This window comes from Chrysochloris asiatica, unplaced genomic scaffold, assembly GCF_000296735.1.
Source record: "Chrysochloris asiatica unplaced genomic scaffold, ChrAsi1.0 scaffold00034, whole genome shotgun sequence".
Taxonomy (NCBI): domain Eukaryota; kingdom Metazoa; phylum Chordata; class Mammalia; order Afrosoricida; family Chrysochloridae; genus Chrysochloris; species Chrysochloris asiatica.
This window is the reverse complement of record NW_006408552.1, coordinates 5,038,128-5,062,839: the sequence shown is the minus strand read 5'-3', so window position 1 is coordinate 5,062,839 and position 24,712 is coordinate 5,038,128. Positions and strand designations below refer to the sequence as shown.

Below are 24,712 nucleotides of genomic sequence, written 5' to 3'. Positions count from 1 at the left end.
TCTGGTAAGTGAATATAAGATGGATAATACTGTCCCTTCCGGGATCCCTTCGAGCCATTAAAGTTTATCCCTATTTAGGAGGGGTCCTGGAGTAGCACTATAGGATCAGCACTGGACTGCTAACCACAAGGTTGGTGGTTCTAACCCACCAGCCACTCCTTGGAAACCCTATACAGAAACTGACTCGAGAGCACACAACAAGAAGCTATTTAAAAAGCGAAGATGGCAGAAGACACGGAGAGGAATTCAGAGTTCAAGTGAATTGATACTGTTAACCAATGGCACATGGAGGGACCGCTATTATTATAATGAAGCCCAGTGGTATGACATGCTGAATATGGGGATGATGTGCTCTGTCAACCTTTACCAAGTCCCAATAAAAAGTTTAAGATAAATAAAGTTTGGTGGTTACAAGTGGGGCTGCTAACCTGAAGGTCAGTAGTTCGAACTACCAGCTGTTTCACAGGAGAAAGATGAGGCTCTCTGCTCCTATAAAGATTTACAGCCTTGGACACTCTATGCAGGGTTGCTATGAGTTGGAAGCGACTCCACAGCACATAACCAACCAAACATCTTTTTTTTTTTTAACATATAAAGCTAAAACCCAACAAGCAATAGTGCACTTAGCACATGGGCTAGTACTTAATAAAGACAAGGTGCTGACCCCTCCCCTGGCTTCTGGGGGTAATAATGTACAACACACCCACCCGGACAGCAGAAACAGCAGCCCTTCCTTCCCCAAAGGCTGGGCACCCCTGGCCACGCCCAGTGTCCACTCACCCTCCACGGTCTCTTTCATCCTGATGGTCTCATCGGTAATGTCATTGGACTCAATCATCTGGAAGGAAAGACCCTGTGAGGAGCCAGCTTACCCAGCAAGCATACCTACGGTGTACAGTCCCCCACAAACAGGGGTCCCCATCCCCTGCCAACAATGCAACTTCTACGGAAATACCTCCTATGCACTCCTTCGTGGAAAACGTTTACTGTATTAAAATACCTTTCTCCCAGGGATACTGCTAGAGGTTTGACCGGGAAGCATCTCCTAACAGGGGCAAGGCTCCGACGCAGCTTCCCATCTATGCAAGTATTGAGTGTTGCCATGGACAATACTAGTTCCTTTATCTCCAATATTTCTTTCTAATAATAAACCCCAAAGTCAGATAAAGATCAATGTTAAAAAAAACCCAAAAAATCAACATGGCAAACTACCATAAGGAAAGCTAAAAGGTAACCAACAGGCTCGCTACTGTTTCCAGGTGAAGTTTCTGGTCTCCTGCCTCAGCTGGTTGTCCTCTGAGCCTGCAGTTTGCCAGAGTCTACCACTGTGGTATCCTGGTGTGACGCTGTGGGCTAATGGGTCAGACTGCAAAGTTGTTTGAACTGCAAGGTTGGTGGTTCAAGCTCACCAGCTGCTCCTTGGAAACCCTATACAGGGTCGCTATGGGTTGGACTGGACTCTACGGCACTTAACAACAACAACCACAACTGTAGGACAGGGGCAGTAGAGAGGCGAGCAGCAGATACTGTCCTCCACTGTCTGGCGTTCATACTTGTATTCAAGCATCCCAAGCTCCATTTTCGTCTCAATAAGCTATGGTTAACTCAACTCTAGAACTTCATTGATACGTACCACAGTGAGGATGAGGCTCTAAGTTAGATACATTCTTCTCGTTTAAAAAAAATCCCATATTTACTACAGGAGAATAAAACCCTAGTTTTCCCTGGTCCTAAGTCTCGGAATTTGGAGGTTCTCAGATGGAGGCTCCGGAGCATGTGGATAATCAAAGCAATATGATTTTTGCTCTCTGGTCTGTGACTGAGGGGCAGGAGTTGATCCCCGGAAGCCACCCTCCCTGCTCTGTGGAGCTGTTGTTGTTAGGCACTGTTGAGTTGCCTGTGACTCATAACGACCTTGTGTAGGCTTTCTGAGGCTGTTAAGTCTTTATGGGAGCAAAAAGCATCAACTTTCTCTCACAGAGCAGGTGGCGGATTCAAACTGCCACCTTGCAGTTAGCAGTCCAAAGTGTAACCCAGTACTCTACCAACGCCCCTTGCTCTGAGTAGAACTAAGGCAGCTCAAAACTGCTTGCTCCCCACCCGACCCCACAGTTCTGCAGGCCCACGTGGACACAGTCAACCTCATTTTCTTCCTTTTCCCGCTATCCAGAAAAAAGCCCTCCCTGGGAGAAGGGGTGGAAAGTCTGCAGGAAGACTTTGGTGGTGGTGGTTATGTGCTGTGGAGTCGGTTCCGACTCATAGCGACCCCGTACAGGGTTTCCGAGGCTGTAAATCTTTACCGGAGCAGAAAGCCTCATCTTTCTCCCATGGAACAGTTGGGAGTTTTGAACTTCTGACCTTGTGGTTCCCAGCCCAATTCGTAACCACTACGCTACCAAAGCTCCTTGCTTGCAGGAAGGCCTTAGCATGGAGCAAAATCCTGGGCCACTGCTGCCAAGTCAACTCCGGTCCAGAGTGACCCTAAAGGTCAAAGTTGAACTATCCCACAGGGTTTCTGAGGCTGCAAATCTTTAGGGAAGCTGAGTAGGTCAACTTTCTCCCAATGGGCTTGAAGTGCCGACCTTGTGGTGAGACAGCCTGATGTTTAGCTCATGCCACCAAGGTAGGGTGCCTCCAGCTAGCACAGATGACCATGAATTCCAGCATCACCCTGTCCTGGAAAGTCCTGAAATCTACTACTTGAATACAAGTTCTTTCTACAATGTGCCTGGGGCAGCTGGGAATTCTAGAAATGCTGGGACCAGCTTACCTGAGCTATGGCTCAAACCCACCAGCTGGTCCTTGGAGACCCTCTACAGGGTCCCTATGAGTTGGAAACGACTCAACAGCATGTAACAACGATGAAAACATACCTGAGCTATCCCTCCTCTGAGGAGTTGAATTTCCTGAGGAGTCTTAATGTCAAGGGGATTAAGGTCAGCGGGCAATATGTGTCTAATGCTGTTGAGGGGTGTGGCACAGGACACGATGCCCAGAAAGGCTCAGGGGGCAGAATTTCTACATTTGGAATAAAAAGGATAATGCACGTTACAGCCACCCTCCTCTAGCTTCCAGACCTCGTCTCTGGGGACTCCCACACTCTGGGAAGTGGCTGAGTTTCATGAGGATTGGCAGAAAGGGGCTGCCCTCGGACTTCCAGGGTCAATGCCTGCACTGGACATGGGTGCCTGAGACCCAGGGATGAGCAGGGCTTTGTTCTACATCTGGTCCAGCCCCATAGGTAGTGGGAGGGAGGCTGATGACTTGGGAAGGCCCAGGTCCCTGCACAATAGAACACATCTGGGTGAACTGGGAGCCCTGCGTGGGGCCTGGTCTAGAGGCGTTCCGCCAGGTTGGCTCAGACCACCTGTGTCCTCTCAGTCCCACCCAGGCCAGCAGAGGATGCAGGGTCCCTGAGCCAGGTGGCCGGTGCCCCAGACTGCAGACAAGAGGCTCCTGCACTGGCCACCCGCCCCCCTGTGAGTTCACAGCCCCCCATGGAAGGCCGCCTACATGAGTGTGCTGGGCTGAGCACAGGGACTCCACGGCCTGCAGTCTGTTCTCGGTGACGAGCAGCTTCTCCCGCAGCCGCTCCACCTCCTGCCTGCTCTGGGCTTCAGCCCGCTGCAGCGCCTCGTAGTCCAGCATCTTCTTCTCGGCCAGGGAGATCTGCTCCTTGAGGAACTCGATGGCCTGCGCCTGCTGGCGGTACTCCACATCCAGCCTCTCCAGCTCCTGTACACGCAGCTCAGCGTCCCGGCACCGGTCCTGGGTCTCCTGCAGCTCCCGCCGGTGCTGGCCAGCCTGCAGCTCCAGTTGGGACCGCCAGTGCTGCCGGAGGCTGGCCAGTTCCTCCTGGGCCTCGTGCAGCTTCTGCCGTAGGCCCTCCTTCTCCTTCACGTGCACCGCCGTCTCCAGGTCGTGCTTGGCCCGCAGGTTGCCCAGCTCCAGCTGATGCTCCAGCTTGACGCCTTCCATCACAGCCTTCAGCTCCCCAATCTCCTTCTGTTGGGCGCCCGGGCCCGAGTTCAGTGTGGCCTTGAGGTCCTCCAGGGATTTCTGGTGGTCAGAGGCCAGTGAGTCCAGCTTGGACTTCCAGTTGTCCATGAGCCCCATGTTTTCGCTGGTGGCCTGCTGGACTTTGTCCTTGAGGTCTGTCACCTCCTGCGCGTACTTCTCGTTGGCCGCCCGCAGCTTCTCCACCTCGGCTTGGTAGGTCTTCAGTGTCTTCTCGTATTTGTCCCGCAGTGCCCCGCTCTCCCGCTGCTGCTCCTGGCTGCTTGACAGCAGCCGCTCGCGCAGCCGTAGGTTCTCCGTGGCCTCAGGGTGGTCGGCAGGCAGTGGGTTCGAGTGCAGCAGGCAGTGCTGCAGCTCCTCGATCTCGCAGCGACGCAGGTTCAGCTCCTCCTCCAGCTGCAGGACCCGAGACTTCTCAGCCACTGTCGTCAGCTAGTGGGGAGAGAGAGAGAGAGAGAGAAAGAGAGAGAGAGAGAGAGATGTGGTTATATAGCAGCCTTCTCGGCTACCGTAGTCAGCTAGTGGGGGAGAGAGAGAGAGAGAGATGTGGTTAGCAGCCTTCTCGGCCACCCGTAGTCAGCTAGTGGGGAGAGAGGGAGATATGGGTTAGCAGCCTTCTCGGCCACCAGAGTCAGCTAGTTGGGGGAGAGGGAGATATTGGTTAGCAGCCTTCTTGGCCACGGTAGTCAGTAGTAGAGGCAAGAGGGAGATGTTGGTTAGCAGCCTTCTCGGCCACCATAGTCAGCTAGTGGGGGAGAGAAGGAGACGTGGGTTAGCAGGCTTCTCGACCACTGTAGTCAGTAGTGGGGGAAGAGAGTGAGGTGTGGGTTAGCAGCTGCTGAGGCCAGACAGGTCACCTGATTCAGAAGGACTCAATGGCTCAGGGAGCCCAGTGTCCCCACTGCCCTATGTGGCTGAGGCAAACTTATGGTTCAAACAAAGCACCTATTTGAGGGGCTTGTATGATGATAATAGGAGTTCTGCATGGTCCTGTTCTAGAATGGTCCGCAGCTGGAAGGGAGGGGAATTCACCACAGGGCTATCTGAAAGGGGCCGACGCTGGCCAAAGAAGGGTCTGGTTGGATGACCAAAGCAGAACCAAAGTCCCCCTGACAATAAGGATAACCAAGGGCTTGGAAACAGCGTATTTAAACATTTACAGTCTTTAAAAAAAAAATTTTGCTTCTGGAGTTAGCCTTCACGTCACAAAAACAGTTTTTGTTCTTATCAGTTGATGTGGCTGTGGCTTGGAGGGCTCCAGTGACCAATGGTGATGGGGTCAGTTTCTGCACCATGGTCTTTGAGCACATGCGTGTGTGCCCAAACACGTGCAGTCCCCGAGTGCTGGCCAGTGCATGCAAATGGACCCATGTGATAACACAGGTGCACTCAGGAGCTGAGGCTGGCTCCCTCCACACCCACATGCAGGGGACAGCTTCTTGTCCCACCACTGCTGGTTGCTGGTTGGACTCTGTGGCCACTAGGCTGTCAGCTGTCCTGGTGTATTGGCCTGCACAGGGCATGCCTGATGGTGGAGAGGAGCCCGCTGGGCCAAGAGCTTGGCATGGAACTGGCATAGTCTTTCCCTGACCTGGAACCCACCTCACCACAACAGCCAGACCCTGAGGCTGAAGTAGACCCCCATTTCCCCAGCCCCAGGTCCTTCAGGCTGGTTCCTCTGGCCACATGTAAGAATCCTGGACAAAAGACACTTGAGCCCACTGTCCCCTGACCTCACGCTCTTTTCCAGCCTCCTGAGTTGGCATGGAGGCCACATTGTCTCTGTGCCTGCCCATCCAAAGGGCCCCCAATTTCTAAGTGTGATAAAGTCTTATCCTAGCAATGCATGATGAGGGGCCAGAGGAGGAGGAGGGTGTCCCTGAACCTTCTCAGTCACAGGGTCCATGGGCTGCGGAGCACAGGCCCCAGGAGAAAGCCCCTTTCCCCCCTCCACCAAACATCACCAGCCATTGGAGCAGAAGCATGTTGCTAAAACTCAACTCTCCTCGCAGAAGGGGGTACAAAAGAAAAACTGAGGACAGTAGCTGCTGAAGACAGCCAGAGTAAATAAAACCACGAAGCCAAAGGGGGCCACCCAAGGGCGCAGGCGGCTGGGTGTTACCCTGTTGTCTGCTAACTCCCTGAGCAGCCGCTTGGCCTGTGCCTTCTCCAGTAGCAGGCTCTGCTCCAGCTCCCCAATGTATGCGTGCTGCAGCTACGTCTGGGTCTGGTCCAACCGGGGCAGGGATGGGAGATGGGGAGGGACAGAGAGGGCACAGGGGAGAGGATACCAGAGGAAGAGTGTGAGAGAGTGAGCGAGCGAGCGAGAGAGGTGGCGTCATCTTCCATACACAAGACAAGAAGAGCAGATCAACAAGAAGAGAATTGAGTTGGCTCAGGGAAAGAGAGGGGGTCTGGAGCCTGGCAGAGTGGGGTCTGACACCCAGCCCTCATTGAGTTCTGAGTGGGCTGGATGAAGGCAGGGCTTCAAACCAGTTCCAACTGGCTCTGTCAAGGCCCAGGAAGCACAAACTAGAACAGGCTCAAATCTTTAAAAACTTTGGGTGATCTGGAATGCTAACTGGAATGGGGAAAATGATGGGTCTAAGCCCTGGAATTGGAAGACCTGGAAGAAAGTGTCTTAAGTCTTTTCAGGAGACTGAGGGGGGCGACACACATTCAGAGTGGTGTGGCTGGCTGCCATCTCCGATCTGACTCTACTGTTCAAGAGATCTTGCTGAACCTTAATGCACATACTGTGCAATGCTTTCTAAGTGAGTGATTAAGTGTTAGCAGCCCTCAATCTGTCATTTTTCCTGTTCCAGTTCACGTTTCACTTTGTCCACATTTTAAATACTCGGATCTGCTCCAGTGTTGCTTTATAGGTGGTGACTGAACAGAGCTGAATTGGTTCAAAGCGCTGACTGAAGGGTAGAGGTAGTCCCTCTCCTTGCAACTCCCACTGCTGGGTCCTTGGGACAGGGCACCCAACTATTTCCCATCCCTATGAGGAGCCTACAACTCTTACTCATAAATGACCTCAGGGTTTCCAGTGCTGAAGGCAGGAGAACCAAGCGTAATCCCACCATCCTGAGTCCTTAAGTGACGGCACGTTGTCCCTACCACCCTGGCTCAGCCTCCTTGGTGGTGACCAGGCTGTGCCTCCTACAGGTCTGTCACAGCGCAGCCCCACTGGTGCCCACCCTGGAAAGCACAAAGACACTTTTATCACAGCTTCACAAAACCCACTTCATTTGCTAACAAAGCCCAACATTCTCAGGGTGTCCAGACCAGCCTTTGGATTTCCACAAAATGCCTACAGAGGGTAGTAGTGAGCGAGAGCCAGCTCTGGGTGCTCAGGGTGTATGGAAACAGTTCATTCAGGGAGGAGTGAAAGGGGGCCTCATTCTCCTGCGGCCCCGTGATTATCCAGCAAAAACAAGGTCACAGCAAATCTCTAGGGCAGTTCCGAGCGGAGACGGGGTTTGGTAAAATAGCACATATGTGTCAAGACACTATAATAAAAACCCAATTCCAGCAAGGGTGAAGTGGCACTGGTAAACTCAGACCAATATCTGAGTTTAAATTCCTGATGTTGCAAACACTTCCATCTGTTTAAGAAATACTCCGATAACATGGGAGTAAGTCAAAAAGAATTGCTATAAAACTAGAGACATGGATATTAAATTAAAATATCAAAATGTATTAAATTAAAATATCAAAATGTATTAAATTAAAATATCAAAATGTAAAGCTATTGTTTCTTGATCTAGCCTCCGTCTGGGTCTACGCACTTCTGGAGACAGTATTTCCAACTCTCTAGCCCTTCCCTGAAAAACTCTACACTCTTGATTTATACCACATCAAAAGAGCGGTTTTGACATCCCCAAGGAACTCAAATTGTATTCCTCTGAAAGGTTGAGTTTGGGGAGCCAAAAAAAAGCCTGAAGGGGGCGTATCAGGACTGTGGGGTGACAGGGCAAGACTTCGTAATGACATTCTTGCAGGATCATCCTTGAAAAATGAGCAGGTGCCTTGTCATGATGGACAACAATTTCCTTGGCACAACTTTTTCTCACCAATGCAATTTTCCATGTTCTTAAAATTTCCTGAGAAACCTCCACGATCACCCTGTGTCGTTCAAGAGAATCTGTCAAGGTGACCACTTTGGGCTGCCAAAAGCCAGGTACCATAACCTTCTGAGCTGACCTCTTTGCTTTGAATGTAACAACAGATCCCATCCCCAAGTGTGGGGGAGTGAATTACCTACTGTGTCTCTTCCTGTCAGTCTGTAGCTCCCAACAAACAATGTTTCTATCTTGCTGGGTCTGGGTAAGAGAAAGTGGGAGAAGATGCTGATAAGATGACATGAATTAGCTGTGGATATCAGCAGAGTTCACTGTAATTGTAAAAACTTGAAACTGTAGCGTGGGCATAAAATGAATCAGCTCATAAACAGGGGATCTCACAAAGAAGAGTCAGGAATGGCAGGTGTCCTTGGGACCCAGAGATCCCTGCGTGTTGAAACTTCTCTACCCAGGGACAGAGATTTTTAACACTGAAGGCTGGGCAGAGAGGCAGAGGGGCGACAGCAGCAGCTGAACCAAGAACCACATCGCAGGACAAAGCAGTGAGCTTCCCAGCCCACAGAACAAGTAAAGCTGAGTGAGTCTGGACAGAAAGCTTGCTGGTAGAGTGGGGAGCCTCCAGGAACTTAAGTGGGGGAGCTAGGTTTATTGACTCACGGAGCTAAAACCAAGCGCTTTCAGGCTGGGGATTACGGCAGAGTGGTGACTTAAACAATTGTGCCCTGGGCATTTTCTGATCTTCTCTTATAGCTTGCTAACGTCCCTGGCATGGTGCTGCGGGTTAATGCACTGGACTGCAAAATCAGTTTGAACTGCAAGGTCAGTAGTTCAAGCTCACCAGTCGCTCCTCAGAAACAGGGTCTCTATGGGTCAGAACCAACTCATTGGCACTTAACAACAACCTCCTTAATAAACTCTTTAACTGTTAGTATGGTATTTGAGTTGTGTGTGGTCATTGCAGAGAGCGCTGTGGGAGGAATGGTGGTCCCAAAGTCTGTGCTTTAAATCTTAACCCCGTGCCTGTAGTGATCCTACCATTTGGAAATGTGTCTTCTGTGACATTCACGACATAGTTTTAGTGTAGGACGTGTCTGAAATCAATCTCTTTGGAGCTATGAAAGAGATTAAACAAGAGAGCAAGTAACAAGGATGGGGAAAGAGAGCTGCTAAGTCACATGAAGATTGTGTACGAACAGAAGTTCAAAAGACACAGGGACCTTCCTCCAGAGCCCCTACCTGGAGCGCTGAATTTAGACTTCTAGCTCCCAAACTACGAGAAAATAAATTTCGGTTTGTTAAAGCCCCCCACTGTGGTATCTCGGTCCCAGCATTCCTAGGATCTGAGACAAAGCTGTGAAGAGTAGGGGCTAGCATGCTTTTGTCTCAGTCTCTCAGGGGTAACCTTCACAAAAGCACTGATGAAGTACCCGGGCCAGCGGAAGAACTGATCTAATGCATGTCTTGTGGACCAATTTAGAACCCAGCCCCCTCATGGGGCGTGTCTCCACTGTCTACCCACTTCACAAGAGGGAAGGACCACCCCAGACTCACACAGCAACCTCGGGGCAGAGAGCGGACTAGGACTCAGGGCTCCGAGTTCCAGAATTGGAGCTTCTCCCCTTGGACTAACCTTCAGATTCCTCGGCCCCCCTCACTTCGTGCACCAATTCAGAACCTATGGCCGCTCACTCAGCTGTCCCTCCCCTTACACACACCGGCTGGCGTGGAGCCACAGCTGGGGACACCTCTCAGACAACTAAGGAATTTGTTGTCAATAAATTGGGGCACAAGCTTCTCTGGCCAGGAATCGATCCACAGTGCTCCAATGCCAGCCACTCAGTTCCAACTCATGACAACGTGTGTCAAAGTGGGTTCGGAAGATCACCAGGTCTTTCTTCCAAGGTACCTCCAGGTGGACTTGAACCTCCAACCTTCTAGTTAGCAGCTGATTGTTTGTATCACCCAGGGACTATATCTAACTACACAAGTTACTTTTCTAAATTTCCCTTCGGCCTTGGCCATGCCCAGTGAATCCTCAACAAATAGCTGATTCTTGATTCATAAAACTGACGCTTTCTGTTAAAATGGGTTTTCCTATGCAGATGAAATAACCACTGCCAAAGTTCTATCTAATGAACAACTCTGATGATTTAACAGCAAAAGCCCTGTGCTATAAATCCAAGTCAAATGCTGATGTTCCCAGTGCCACCAGGTGGCGGTAGAGAGCATAACCAAATGCCATCGCTCCTAAGTGTTGGTTCTGACTCACAGAACCTTGTATAGGGTTTCCAAGGAGTAGCTGGATGAGTTTGAACTGCCGACCTTATGGTTCACACCAATCTTGCAGTCCTGTGCATTATCCCACAGCGCCACCCAGTAAACACACCTTACCACGTTCCTGCCCTGTGCTAGCACTGGAGATATCAACATGAAGAATACACATAGGGGCTTACATTCTGGTGGGGGGCACGATCAATAAATGAATAACCCAGTGGGTCGTGTGGTTTCCGACTCCCAGTGACCCCATAGGTCAGAGTAGAACCGCCCCATAGGGTTTCCAAGGTCGGGAATCTTGATAGCCTCACCTTTCTCATGCAGAAAGAGCAGCCAGTGGGCTTGAACCACCAACTTTGAGATCAGTAGCCCAATGCTTACCCCTCTGCACCACCAGGGACCCTTAATAAAGGAATAACCAAGCTGAACCCACTCATAAGTGAATCTATGCAGATATTCCGAAACCGAGTATCTTTCCAAGAGCAGACAGCCATGTATGGTGGCTGACAGGTTCAAACTGCTGACCTTGGGGTTAGCAGCCCAATGACTAACCTACAGCATCAGCAGGGTTCCTTAACAAATCTATGTTGTTGTTGTGTGCTGTCGGTTCCGTGTCACAGTGACCCTACAGTCTCGGAATATCTACATAGAGTTGCTGAGTTGAATCAACCTGTGGTTAGCAGCCCAATAAATATCTACCTCACAGAGCCAAGAGGGCTTTGAAAGAAATAAATAGTCAGGGTCATTTCAGATTGCTACTTGGGGCACAGACAGAAGCACTAGGGTAGGCAGGAGGTCAAACAAGAACCAGTAAGGATCTGTTCCACATATGAACACGTCCAGAGAAACCTGCAGCCTAGGATGGAATTGGCTGTACAAACAGGGGCTGGGGGAAAAGACAAGTGTTAGGAACAGCTCAGAAGCAGGGCTGAGCCTGGCGTGTTGCAGAAACCTGGCTGGAGCAGAAACCACATGGGACAGAGCTGTGTCACAGGCCTGGGTAGGATGAGGGGCCGGGTCATCTGGGTCTTCTCTGGGCCATGCGCCTGTATTTTCTTCTAGTGTGTTCTCTCTGCTTCCATATATGCTAACATTTCCCCAAAATTAGAAAGGTATTTTGTAGAAGACCATCTGGCTTCAGTGTGGAGACCGGACGTGAGAGGAAGGAGAGAGGAAGAGGGCCCAGGGAAGTGGCCATTGTGGGGATGGGGCCAGAGAGGGGGGCTGCTGTGGGAGGCAAGGTCCAGGGGATTTTAGATGGGGGTGAGGGGAAGAGATTTATGATGTGAGTTCCAGTGGGTGGTGGCAAAGAGCTGGGGAAGACAGGCTAGGGGCTTTGGCAGGGAGTTCAACAGCCTCAGAGGGGGACTAAAATGAGGTGACTGTGTGTGGTGTGCATTGGGTGGGAATGAAACCCACTGGGTTGGGGGAAAGCAGACGCTAAAGTCTAGCTGTTAAGTGGGGAAGCTAGGAGTTGTTGCTGCTCTTATCACGACAACCCCAAATTCGTGATGACCCTGTGTAAAATGGGATTGGACTGCTGTGATCCACAGGATTTTCACTGGCTGATTTTTGGATAGAAGATCTGTCTTAGTCTGGAAGCACGGCTGAAACCTGCTCAGCTTCCTAGTAACACAATACCCTCCATGGACAGACAGGTGGGGCTGCATATCAGGTGCCATCTAGCCCATTCCAAGCCTAGATGGCAGAGTACAACTGTCCCATAAGGTTTCCAAGACAGTACGCCTAGTTTATGGAGGCAGACGGTTCCATCTTTCTCTCACAGAGCAGCCGGTAGGTTCAAATTGTCAGCTTTTCAGTTAGAAAACTGCTTCACCATTGCCTCACTCTTTGGGAAGCCCATTACTTACTCATCCCGCTGGAGACGTCACTCAGGGCGAAAGCGTGGCTAGAGAAGCCATGTGGAGACTAGGGGTTGATAAAAGGGTTTCAGGGCCACCTGGGGAAAGTGTGGACCAGGTGGAACAAAGAGTCGGGACTGAACAGGACAGGTCAACATTTAGAGGGCAGGAGGGAGAAGCTAAAAGGAGGCTGAGACACTGGAACAGGGGCACCCCGCGTGGCTGAAGGAGCGAAATGGTCAGTTAGCACAACTGCAAGTGAGGATAAACAGACATGAGGTGATAGCTGGAAAGAACCAGGTCAAGGAGGTGTCCTGACTTTCATTTATGACTTTTAAGGTAGGTGAGGGCGAGGGAGGCTTGAGACCAATTTGCTGTGAATATGTTCACAACTGGTTTTGTTCAATAAAAACAGTAATACTGGACTTAAAAGTGAGCCTTCTTCCTGAATGAACTATACCTGTCCTACCCACTGCCTCTTCCTACGGGAGCCAACTGAAGCTGATCCACACCTAGCCTGCCCATTGGCTAGTCTGGGACCAATCAGATTCTCTGGAGAACAGCTGATAACCCATTGGAGCTACAGTCTGGTTGGGGCCAGGTGGGGGGCCAGGTGGGGGGCCAGGTGGGTGGGCAGGAAAAGGGGGCAGAGGTGCCAAGAAAAGAAGGCCTGCTGGAGCAGTAGTTAAATGCTTGGCTGCTATGTGACAGATGTTGGAGGTTCAATCCCACTGGCTGCCCCCTGGGACAAAGATGTGACTGTCTGCTTCCATAAAGATTTACAGACTTAGAAACCCTATGGGTTTTACCTGCTCTAAGAGGTCGCTATGACTCAGAATTGGCTGCAATTGTGGGTGCCTAGAGACAAACACAGCATGATGGGAGTCACAGAGAAGAGGGATACAAACTTGGCTTCTGATGCTGCTTCTAAGTTCAATTCTGGGAACCGCTCACCCTGGGGGCTGTGTGATGTGCCTGCCCGGAAACCCTGCCTAGGCCCGCAGGAGGGCAGCCAGCCAGCAAAACCACAGGACACGTTAGAAATGGTGTTGGGCTGAACCTTCTAGGTCACCTCGGGACCTGAGAGCCATTCTTGAAGCACCGAAGCAGCAAGATCACCTCCACTGGAAGCAGCTGGCAGTGAGCTCGGCAGACCACACATGTCCCTGTACCTGTCCCTGTTAGGGCCACCTAGAAACAGGACAGCCACACGCCTCTTTGGCTGATGAGGCCCTGGAAGTTAAGGGTCTTAAAGCAGTTCTTTTACAAGATCAGGAACCATACTTTCTGACCTGAGCTTGGAAATGACCTAGTGCTGTGAGTCCCAAAGCGTGGTCTCTAGACCACCAGCACCACCTGGGAACGTGATGGAAATACACATTCTCAGGCCCCACCCAGACCTGCTGACTCAAATTTTGAGGGAGGAGTGATCTGTGTTGTCACAAGCCTCCCAGGGTATACTGAGTTTCACTTCCTGATGAGGAAACTGAGGCCCAGACAGGGAAAGAGGGGGTTCAGGACCAGTGGGGGCCAGGATACGAGAGGGGCGGAATTCACTGCCCCCTACACCCACCATGGCCCCAGGAAGTTTTCTTCTACAGTCATCTTCAAGTAAGCAGTGAGGGTCACAGAAGACAAGCTACTCACCCAACCCGCCCATTCAGGAACCCTGAGGGCTCTGCATGGTGTGAGGAGGTTTGGAGGCAGGCTCTGAGAAACCCTTCACTCGGTTCAGAAAGGGTAGATTACATTGGGCGTGAAGGTCCAACCTCATCCAAACCAGCTTGTCTAGGGTTAGATGCAACCATTAGCACCCAAGGAGCTAAGTCCTGGGTCCCACTCCTGGTTCTACTGCTTGCTACAAAACTTGGTTGAGTTCCTTTTGCCTTTCTGGGCCTCTGTTTGCCCATTCATAAATTCTGTGACTCGACCAGCAACTTCCAATCAAAATGTTCTCAGGGTCCAAGATAAACTAATAGGCCAAGTGACATCTTTAGTGTTATTATCCAACAAGAAGGGGCAGGGGAATCCAGTCCCTCTGAACTCAGGTGGTACGCTGCCATCCACCCTACACACCTCACCCAGCTATTGACAAGGGGCCGTGAACACTCTGGAACTCTTGGGGCTGAGCCAATCCCACTTCTGACACTGGAGTCTTCTTGACTGGCCCCCTCCTCGCTCCTCATTTCTCCTCACTCCCTCCCAGGGGGTACAGCATTTCCATCTGGGTTGGGTTTGGAGCAGTGAGCAGGCCAGGGGGTAAGCTGTGACTTACCTCCAGATCTCCCTTGGTGATGGACTCTTCCTCCACCCGGAACTGCAGGTCCTCCACCTTCCTGCAGGGGATGAAAGAGGGATTGATGGGGCTTCACCATGCCACCAACAAAGGCAGGGAGGCCAGGCCATCCTGACATGAGGTCCAGCAGAGCAGGGACCTGCCCAGAGCCCTAAGGTTATCAGAGGAGGGCCTTCTGGAAACTTCTAGCCCTCCTAAACGTCCTATCCAGTGTACTAGGTACAGAGACTAGGAGCTTCTCTAATATGGGGTGTCTGATGCAACATCTGTCCTCCTCAGGACGTTTGTGGGGAATTAATGCCATTGTAAATAGAGATGCAGCGAAGTTAACTATGTCTCTGCTTTCACTACTGTGGGAACAGATGCTGCCTGGTGGAATAATCTGGGGTGGGAGGGGAAAAGAGACCACAGGAGGATGGGCGGGGGGAGGAGAAAGAGAGGGGAGGAGAATGGGAAGCAAGACAGGCTTCCTCCTCTGTGACCCGTCTCATCCACATGCCTCAAAATCAGAGGCCAGGGTCCCACTCCCCACTCCCTGGCCATTCTTGATGTGGAGGGCTCCCTCCTTCAGGGACAGAGTTGCTGTTAGCTGCTGGCTATCGGGTGAGCTGCTTTTGCTGGGGCTTCCTGAGAACTCCCACCATGCAGATGAGAAATCCAAGACCCAGAGAGGGCAAGTGACCTGCCTTAGGCCACACAGCACATGCAGGACAGTGCTGAAACTTGCACCCAGGTCCTTCCCAACAACTCAACTTGCACAGCTTCAAGGTCTGCTGTTGGTGGTTGGCACAGGCACATTGCCATGGGAACCAGATGTGTGGGCTCCAGGACCATCTTGGGCAGATATAAATAGATGCTTGTCTCCCCAAGTCAGACAGTAACAACAGACTGGGGAGCACATGTCTTGGCTGAAAGCCCACCAAACAGACTCAAGTGTGGGGGGCGTGCTGACGGGAGGGTAAGGGAAATGCAGAAATGTGAGTGTTGCCTAGGAGATAAGGAAGAGGCTCCTGAGTCCAAGGAAGCCTCTGCCATGCTGACCATCCCCTGCTTGGTGTCCCACAAGGTCACCCAGGACCAGGGGCACCTACTGTCTTTAGCTGGGGGGGCAGGTGGGATTAGGAATCACTGGGTTTCTAGGTGTCACTCAATCCCTCCTGCTCCTTCCTCTTGGTCAGCAGCTCACCTGGGTGGGTGGAGACATCTGCATCCCTGGAGCCCCCACCCCCAAAACACAAGCTGAAACCACAATCCCTGCTCATCACCAGCAGGAGCACTAGATGGCAGGTGGTCTCCGACAAGTCCCTTCTCTTCTCTGAGTCTCTGCTTTCTCACCTGTGACATGCATGCCACTGTACCTGCCCTCTGGGCTAACTGCAGATTTAGAGAGACACACAGGTAATCTGACATGCCCACTGCCCTGAGCCCCAGTTTTCCTATGTGTGTAATGGGCATGAAACTTGAGGAGGTAGCTGTCATGTTCAAACAAGCTACACACCTGACACAGAGGGAATGCTGGGAAAGTGAGGGACTGTGTCTTCCCTGGGGCTCCCTCCCTGGTTCATTACACAAGGTGGACTCACAGGATAGGAACAGTGAGCCCGAGCCAGGAGCGTGTGTGGGTGCCTTCCATGTACCCAGTACTGCGCTGGGGACTTTACTGGCATATCCCCCAAGAGCCTAGAGAGATGGGGTGCAGACCCCTACTTTACAGTAAGAGCGGGACCCATGGAGCTCAGGCCACTCTCTGTGGAGACAGAATCAGTAAGCGGTGGAGGCAGGATCTGAACCTGGGGCTGGCTGTTCCTGAGCAGACACACAGATACTTCTCCCTCCTCACGGATGGTGAGGCAGCGTACCTCTTCTCCTCCTCCAGCAGGTTGGACAGATCCACCTTCTCCTTCCGGACGTTCTCCACCAGCAGCCGTGCGCGCTGCAGTTTCTCCTCGGCTTCTGCAACATACTGGGCCCCGAGCAAGGGCCAGGACATGGTCAGCCTCCTCCCGGGCCTCGATGGGAGGGTGCGTGCCCAGCAGTGTGCTGAGGACAGAAGGCACCACTTGCACCACAAACAGGCCCTCCCAATATGGGAAGTCCTGTGAATACCCGTCACGATATGCGGGTGAGCCGGACTTGATTAAACCTGGCTATCTGAGGGAGTCTGTGGGTTAATGCGGCTGCAAAACCGTTTGAATTGCAAGGTTGGTGGTTCAAGCTCACCAGCTGCTCCTTAGAAACCCTATACAGGTTTGCTATAGATTGGAACTGACTTGACGGCACTTCATAACAACAGCAATCTGAGGGATGGAGGGGACAGGGCCCAAGATGAGGCTCTGATGCAGGAATACGAACATTCGGGGAAAGAGCAGGTACATGGCAGAGCAGACCCGAGAGCCCTGGGTCAAGGGTCGGCTTCCCTGAATCTGCCCAAAGCATGATGAGAACAAGCAATCACACCTACTACCTTCGAATTGATTCTGACTCACAGTGACCCTGTACAGGGTTCCTGAGACTGCACAGGTTTATGGGAGCAGAGAGCCTCATCTTTCTCTCAAGGAGCGGCTGGTGGGTTTGAACTGCTGGCCTTGAGGTTAGCAGTCCTGTGCTTAATCTACAGCACCACCAGGGATCCTTCTGATATGAAAAGTGTACCAACAAACACACTAGTTGCTGTTAAGTTGATTCTGAATTACAACAGCTCCATGTGTGTCAGAAAGAACTGTGCGCCATGGGTTTTCTATGGCTGAGTTTTTGGAAGGAGATTGCCAGGTCTTTCTTCCAAGGTACTTTTTGGTGGATTCGAACTGCCAATCTTTCTGTTAATAGACTTGTGCTGGTGTTGTTGATGTGCCGTGGAGTTGGTTCCGACTCATAGTGACCCTGCACAGGGTTTCCGAGGCTGTAAATCTTTACGGAAGCTGAAAGCCTCATCTTTCTCTTGCAGAACAGCTGGTAGTTTCGAACTGCTGACCGTGAGATTAGCAGCCTGATTCATAACCACTATGCTATCAGAGCACCTAGGTGATGGTAATTGAACTGTAAAGCGGTTGCCATGGAGTTGACTCCACCGCATGGTGACCACATGGGTTTCAATGGTTGATTTTCTCAGAAATAGGTCACCAGACCTCTCTTCCAAGGCACCTCTAGGTGGACTCGAACCTCTAATCTTTGGGTTAGTAGCTGAGCCCGTTAACTGAGCCATCCAGGGACGTTGCTGGTCACTTTCACCTTAGTGTTTTTTTCTCCTTACACCCCACATTCTCTGCCCTGAGGCTCTGCATGCACGGTATACAGCCCACTGCCTGCGCGCCCACCTACCTGCTCGTGCTGCGCCTTGAGCAGGGCGATCTCCTTCTCCACCTCACAGATGTGGCTGGTGGCCTTGGCTACCTCGGCTCGTTCCAGGTCCCGCTCAGCCAGCAACTGCTCAATGTGCTGCTGCTTCTCCTTCAGCGCCTCTTGTAAGGCTGTCGTGCCCGAGATCTTGCGAGCATAGCGTGAAGAGGTCTCCGTGAGCTGCGAGAGGGTGTGCAAGCACGCGGCACTAAGGAATGGCTTGTCTCGAGGCCAGAGAGCCCAGAGCCACTCAGCAGGCCCTGGTCTTCCCTTTACCCGAGACAGAGGCCTGCTTACCCAGGGGAACTCCTAACACTGGAGATGCAGGGAACTCTTCTCTGGGGGCTGTCACCCACCTGACACTCAGCTTCGAAAGAAGAAAGCCCCCTGCCCATTCCTCCTGAGCAGCTTCCCCTTGTTCCCCAGAGTGGCTATGCCAGGCTTTCCAAACCCCTCTCCTGCCTGTACATTTACCTCCGGACCCTATTTAACACCCAGGGAAGGATTCAGGCTTCAGCAAATCATTAGTACATGAAAATAACAGTAAATATAAATGGATCAAACTTCCCAATTAAAAAATACAAACTTACACCTCTATTCAAAACTCTAAACTCAAGGGCGTGTGGAACAAGATTAAGTCAGAGGCAGACTTGGGGACCCCACTGTTCCTACCCCACACAGGTACTAGGGTCCTCCTCCCTCCCCAACCCCTTGTCCTCACCAGGCCACTGCGGCTGGGCCGGCCCCCCACAGAAGAGGCCACAGAACTGACGGAGCTGATGGAGGAACTGCTGGGACTGTGGGTCAGCGCCGAGACCCCCATGGCCATGCGCTTTGTCTTCTTGGCTTTGGCCGGGCTGGTGGATGGGAAGCCGATGCGGATTACCTTGTGGATGGGCGCAAAGAGCCCAAACTTGGGTGGACACTGGAAGTACCTGGGGAAGTGGACGAGACCCACGCAGCTGTCATGGTCTGGAACCCCCCTGCCCCCCAAGCTATTCAGAGCCCAGAAGATGGATAGGCACCTCCTTGGGGCCCAATCACCCACACCCCAGGGACAACATCCTCCAGAATGTGAGTGATGGGAAGGGAGGGAGAAAGTAGCAGTTACTGAGCACCTGCTCTGTGCCAGTCCTTTTCATCATTTCAACCCCTAAACCACTCAATTATTATTCTTTATATTTCACAGATGAGGAAATGTAGGCTCAGAGAGGTCAAGCAACTTGCCTATAGTAACACAGCTAGTTAGTGATAAAGTTGAGACAGGACTCCCAAGTTCAACACATGGTCTAGATCTCCACCCCCACCTGCAGCCCCACTCTAATAGCTGCCCCTGGACCACCCCAGACCCTACCGATCCCACCAGCTTTCTGATCATGGAGCTCCTGAATAGACAAGCAAGAGTCCAGAGGTGACTCCTTGGGAGCTGAGAGGGGGGACACTGTCCACCCTGCCTTCAAGTCTGACAGCAAGACTGAGTTGAGAGGAACATCATTGTGAAAATGGTGATGGTGGTGATGTGCCGTGGAGTCGGTTGTGACTCATAGGGACCCTGTACAGGGTTTCTGAGGCTGCAGATCTTTACGGGAGCAGAAAGCCTCATCTTTCTCTCACAGAACAGCTGATAGTTTCGAACTGCAGCTCCACTTGTAACTACTACACTACCAGCGGTCTTTATGTAAAAATGGGAGGGTGAAAAGCTGTCAAGAGAACTTCAGATTCTCTTCCCTAGGAACTTTTGGGGTCATGGATTCCACAAGGGAACATGGGCTAAGTGGAAACCAAACTAACTCCACTGCCATGGAGAAGATTCCAGCTCACAGAGAGTCCTCAGGGCAGAGCAGAAGTTCTCCACAGGGATTCCGAGACTGTGCATACCTCTATGGGAGAGGACAGCCTCATCTTTCTCCCTCAAAGTGGCTGGTAGGTTTGAACCACCAACCTTGTGGTTAGCAGCCCAGTGCTTAACCAACAGTGTCACCAGGACTCCTTTAACAGACAGCTGTTGTTGCTAAGTGTCGCTGAGTAGGTTCCAACTCATAGCGACCCTGTATAGGGTTTCCAAGGAGTGACTGGTGGGTTTGAACTGCTGACCTTGTGGTTTGTAGTCCAATGCTGATCCTACAGCGCCACACCAGGAGTCCAACAGAGAGCTACTCTTCTCCAATTTCTGACATGCCATAAAACCAGCCCCCATTCCTGCCTATACCTACTTCCAGCTCTTTACCCATGCAGCCCCCTGGCCTCATATTCCCTGCTTCATCCTTTTCTAGAAGCAAACCCGCCTCTCCTTCAAGGTCTAGATCCAGTCTGGCCTGTGCTGTGACTGCGCAGTCGTACTGCGGTGACAGTTGCTCTGAGTGCCATAGCGAGGAACCCAGGGACAGCCACGTGGCACTCAGGCCACCTCACCTTCGTCTCAGGGATGGTATCGCTGCCACTGCCCCAGAGCTCTGCTACAGCCCTTTCATCACAGAAGGCGTGAAGCCACCCAGAAATCCACTGGTAATTCCCAGGAAAACCCTCAGTGTAAAGCTCTGTGCCCTGTCTAAAGAGCTTAGAGCTTCCCAGCAGAATTCCAGAGGGCAGGGCCCACCGCCTCTCCTCTTCAGGGCCTGACCCCCACTTAGGCGTGCATGACATGAATGGGTTCTTCCAGAGCTTGCTACAACATCTGTGTGGCCTTGAGCAATGACCTCTCTGGCCTCTGTTTTCTCATCAGTAAAATGGGACTGAGCATCCCACAACTTATCTAGTTGAGCAGTTGTGAGGGAAGGAAGAATGTATCAATCTCTGGGGGTCTGGTACAACCCACCCTCGATCTCAGCACTGGCTTCCTCAGAAGTCCCACCCCATCCCACCTCTCAGGTCCCCTCGGGAAGCCCACCATACCTGGTGCCCGCCACGGCCCCATCGTTCTTCCCAAGGGGCTCGTCCAGCTCCACACCACACCACTCGCCCTTGGCAAAATCTGTCTCCCCGACGTACCGCACTACACCAGTCTTCGTCCCACCAACCTGTTAGAACACAAAAAAGACTCGGGTCCGGAAGATGCCATGGGCTTGATCAGAGTTGGTAAGGGAGAGGCCTAAAGGACAGCTGGGAGGAACGTGGGTACAGCACCATCACCTCCCAAGCTGGTTCCACAAAATAGCACAAGTTTTGCAGACAGACTGACTTGCACGCAAACCAGGCTCTGCCACTGACATGCTGTGTGAGCTCAGGCAAGTTACCTAACCTCTCTGAGCCTCAGCAGCTTCATCTGTAAAAAGGGGTTTTGTAAGGATTAAACATTACACATTCAGTGTCTGCCAGAGCCTTAATACATGTCATCCTAAAATTCCAAACCAAAAAACACTGCCATTGAGTTACTTCTGACTCATAGCGATGTTATATGAGGTTACGGCAACAGACAGCTTCATCTTTCTCTCACAGAGCCACTGATGGGTCTGAACCACCAACCTTGTGGTTAGGAGTCCAGTGCTTATTCTATAGGACCACACCTTTGTTTTCGTCCAAGTCAAACATGTACAAAGATTAAAGAGTCCAAGAGTTTCAACGTCTAAAAAATTTCCAGAAGTTTCTTCATAATTTTTACTCCCCATCCCCTAGACATACATGCTGCAATTCTTGAAGTAGACTCTTCTGGTATTAACATCCATTTCAATAAAAACTCATTCACTGGCATTGTGTTCATATCGAATGCTTGTATTTCTCAAATGAACCAGGCATCATCCCTTAGAAGGCCTTGTTCTCTCTGGCCTGGAGGGTACAGCTCAGGGCCAGCCACATGGGAGCTGGGTGAGGAAGAAGCTGGTGGGGGGAAGGAGCTCAGGCTGCTGAACAGAAATCTTCACCAAACCATCTTTCCTCAGTCCGACTTGCCTGGATTCTCACTGTCTCTCTTCTAGATTCTCACTGTCTCTCTCAAGAGAACAGCGCAGGAATAGGGAAGGACTGAAGAAAAAACTTGAGATTTTTAATCAGTTCTCTTTCTGGTCCCACCTCCAGAGACCACTGAATCCCAAGTCAGGTGCCGTGCCGTCGTGGGCTCTGGCCTATCTTAGAGGATTCAATATCTTTTTTTTTAAATCTCTTCATTGTCATTCCAATGCAGGATCAAAAGGGACCAAAAATAAATGTGCATGTTTGTCTAGCAAGTTCATCTGAACTTAAATACTATTTATTTTCCTGACACCCCAAGTATGCTTCAGATGATCCTGAAGGGACCAGTTCCTAATTAGAGCCAGTTCCATTCCTGCCGTAAGGACTATGTATGTGCCAGGCATATGAAAGACACGAATTCCAAACCTCGCACTTCTGTGAGGTGGGCCCCGTTACTCCCACTTACAGATGAAGAGACTGAAGTTCACAGGAGTCAGTGAGAGGAAGAACCTTGGGTCTCCCTCTTACAAAATCCTGCTGCCTCTTCGATTCCAGTTGTGTCCAACTACCCACCAGGAGGCTCCTTTCTGTGTGTCGTCTCCCCTCAGCTGGGATCTCTAGTCAAACAGCACTGCCACCCCCTCACCAGTCCCAGGGGGCGCCGTAAACTCTCAGTCCTCAGCTGAGCTCTGGACCCAAATCCTTCCCTTGTCCCTGCCATCCCCTTACCAGTCCCAGGGGGCGCTGTCCACTCTCAGTGCTCAGCCAAGGTCTGGACTCAAATCCTTCCCTTGTCCTTTGCTCCTTCTTGAGGATGGCAAAGCCAGGTGGATACCCACCCTGGGTCTGCAACTCACCTCTCTGAGGCCCCAAAGATTTTCTCCCTCACTGGGCACCCCTCCAGAGTGGTGAGACTGCCCCTCCTCTTCTGTGGGAGGTCAAGTCCCTCCTACCTCAAGGTTAACACCAGCTAGATTCTGAGTCTTAGGCTTTGTTTGGTTCATCTTTTTCTCAGGGACTTTCCTCTGAGAAAGAGAAAACTGACTGACTTAGAATAAAAGCACAAAACTTAGAATAAAAGGAGCTCTGGTAGCATAGTGGTTACGAATTGGGCTGCAAACCACAAGGTCAGCAGTTCAAAACTACCAGGGGTTCCGCAGGAGAAAGAGGAGGCTTTCTGCTCCCGTAAAGATTTACAGCCTTGGAAACCCTGTACAGGGTCGCTATGAGTCGGAACCGACTCCACGGCACATCACAACAACAACAAAAGCATAGGCCTCAGAGCAGGGTCTCATCCACATAGCATAAAACGGGGCACCGGAGGTAAGTAGACTCCAACTCTGTCACTGGGAAGTTGTAAAGGGGTCCTGGGCCACTCTGAACCTCAGTGTCGTCTGTAAAATGAGTGTATAATTCCTTCCTTACCAGGCAGTTTGTAAATATGGGGCCTGTATCCCAGAATAAATAAAGGAGCTCTGGTAGCGTAGTGGTTATGAATCGGGCTGCGAACCACAGGGTCAGTAGTTCGAAACTACCAGCTGTTCTGCGAGAGAAAGATGAGGTTTTCTGTTCCCGTTACGGGGTCGCTATGAGTGGGAACTGACTCCACAGCACATAACAACAATCTCAGAATAAAGGAGCTCTTGTAGCATAGCGGTTAAGAGTTAGGCTGCTAACTTCAAGGTCAGCAGTTTGAAACTACCAGCTGTTCCACGGGAGAAAGATGAGGCTTTCTGCTCCCATACAGATTTACAGCCTCGGAAACACTATGCAGGGTTACTATGAGTTGGAACCCATTCAATGGCACTTAACAACAGAGAATGTTATCGAAATTGAACACACCACAGCAACCTTCCCTGACTGGGGACTACCTTCCCCAAGCCATTCCGCCACACTCTAGAAGCATACAGCTTATATGATAAGGAATCTCTACAAAGCCAAATCTATACAGAAATCAAACTCCATCCCTAACAATATCATGGACTAGATTAGGCTTTTGTTATCTCTTCCTTTCTGTCCCTACACAGGGCACACAAGGTGGGGGCTCCAGTTCTTCCCCTTAACTGATCCTGAAAGGATGAGGTTACTATAGGGGGAGTGTTGGTGGGCTCCTCCGAGCTACTGGCACCAGTCCTGGGGAGCTGTTCCTTACCACAGAATGGTGGATGGTCCCCTCCTTGGCGCAGAGGTGGGGGTTGGGGGTGGGATTGGACAGAGTAGATGAGTAGGAGTAACTCCCCTTAGGCACAGACTTCCACACCCCTTCCTGAACCTGGCCTGCATCCTCTCATTGGTTGGCCAATGCAACAAGTAGTTGCGGTGGGGAGGGGCCAGTCCAGCCATGGCTGGAAGGCTGCTCCTGCTTCTGACCAGATTGGAGTTGTCAGGGAAGCTATTGGAACTTGGCTATCTGGGTCTCTCGGCATCTCAATTCACATGCTCACGTGATCTGTTAAATTTTAAAAAGTAAGAGTTTGGGGTATTCCTTTTCCTAAAGAGCTCCGCCCAAATGGTCTTAGTTCAGGTCCCAGCACCCACTCTTGTTCAGGCTGTCATTTTTCCTTCTTTTACATTGTATTTGTTTTGATCATAGACTGATCTCCCAGATTCTCTGAGTTTGTTCTTATAATTTTGTTCTGTTCTCAACTCTTCCTTCTGTTGACTTAATTCAGGGAGATACTGCCACGTATGTCAATCTCTGGTTGTTGTCTGTTCTTGTTGGTTCTCAGTCCACAGAACTCCCTTTAGGATGTAGCACAGGGTTGGCTTTGGCAAAATCCTTAACTTCTGTTTATCTTGGAATGTTTTGATTACACCATCATATCTGATTGATAGCTTTGCTGGATAAAGGATTCTTGGTTGGCAATTTTTGTCTTTCAGGGTTTTATAAATGTCTCCCCATTGCCTTCTCGCTTGCATGGTTTCTGTTGAGAGATCTGAGCTTAATCTGACTT

The 24,712-nt window shown here is 51.1% G+C and overlaps 1 protein-coding gene across 1 annotated transcript in view; it reads right to left on the bottom strand.

The window, feature by feature from the left end:
• Positions 1 to 24,712, bottom strand: part of CLIP2 (CAP-GLY domain containing linker protein 2) — a 63,602-nt gene that overhangs the window by 16,486 nt on the left and 22,404 nt on the right. The window contains 8 exon segments of the mRNA XM_006878361.1: positions 781 to 838; positions 3,514 to 4,449; positions 6,140 to 6,244; positions 14,517 to 14,577; positions 16,397 to 16,500; positions 17,856 to 18,053; positions 18,595 to 18,808; positions 20,766 to 20,890. Of these exon segments, the coding sequence (XP_006878423.1) occupies positions 781 to 838; positions 3,514 to 4,449; positions 6,140 to 6,244; positions 14,517 to 14,577; positions 16,397 to 16,500; positions 17,856 to 18,053; positions 18,595 to 18,808; positions 20,766 to 20,890 (1,801 nt within the window).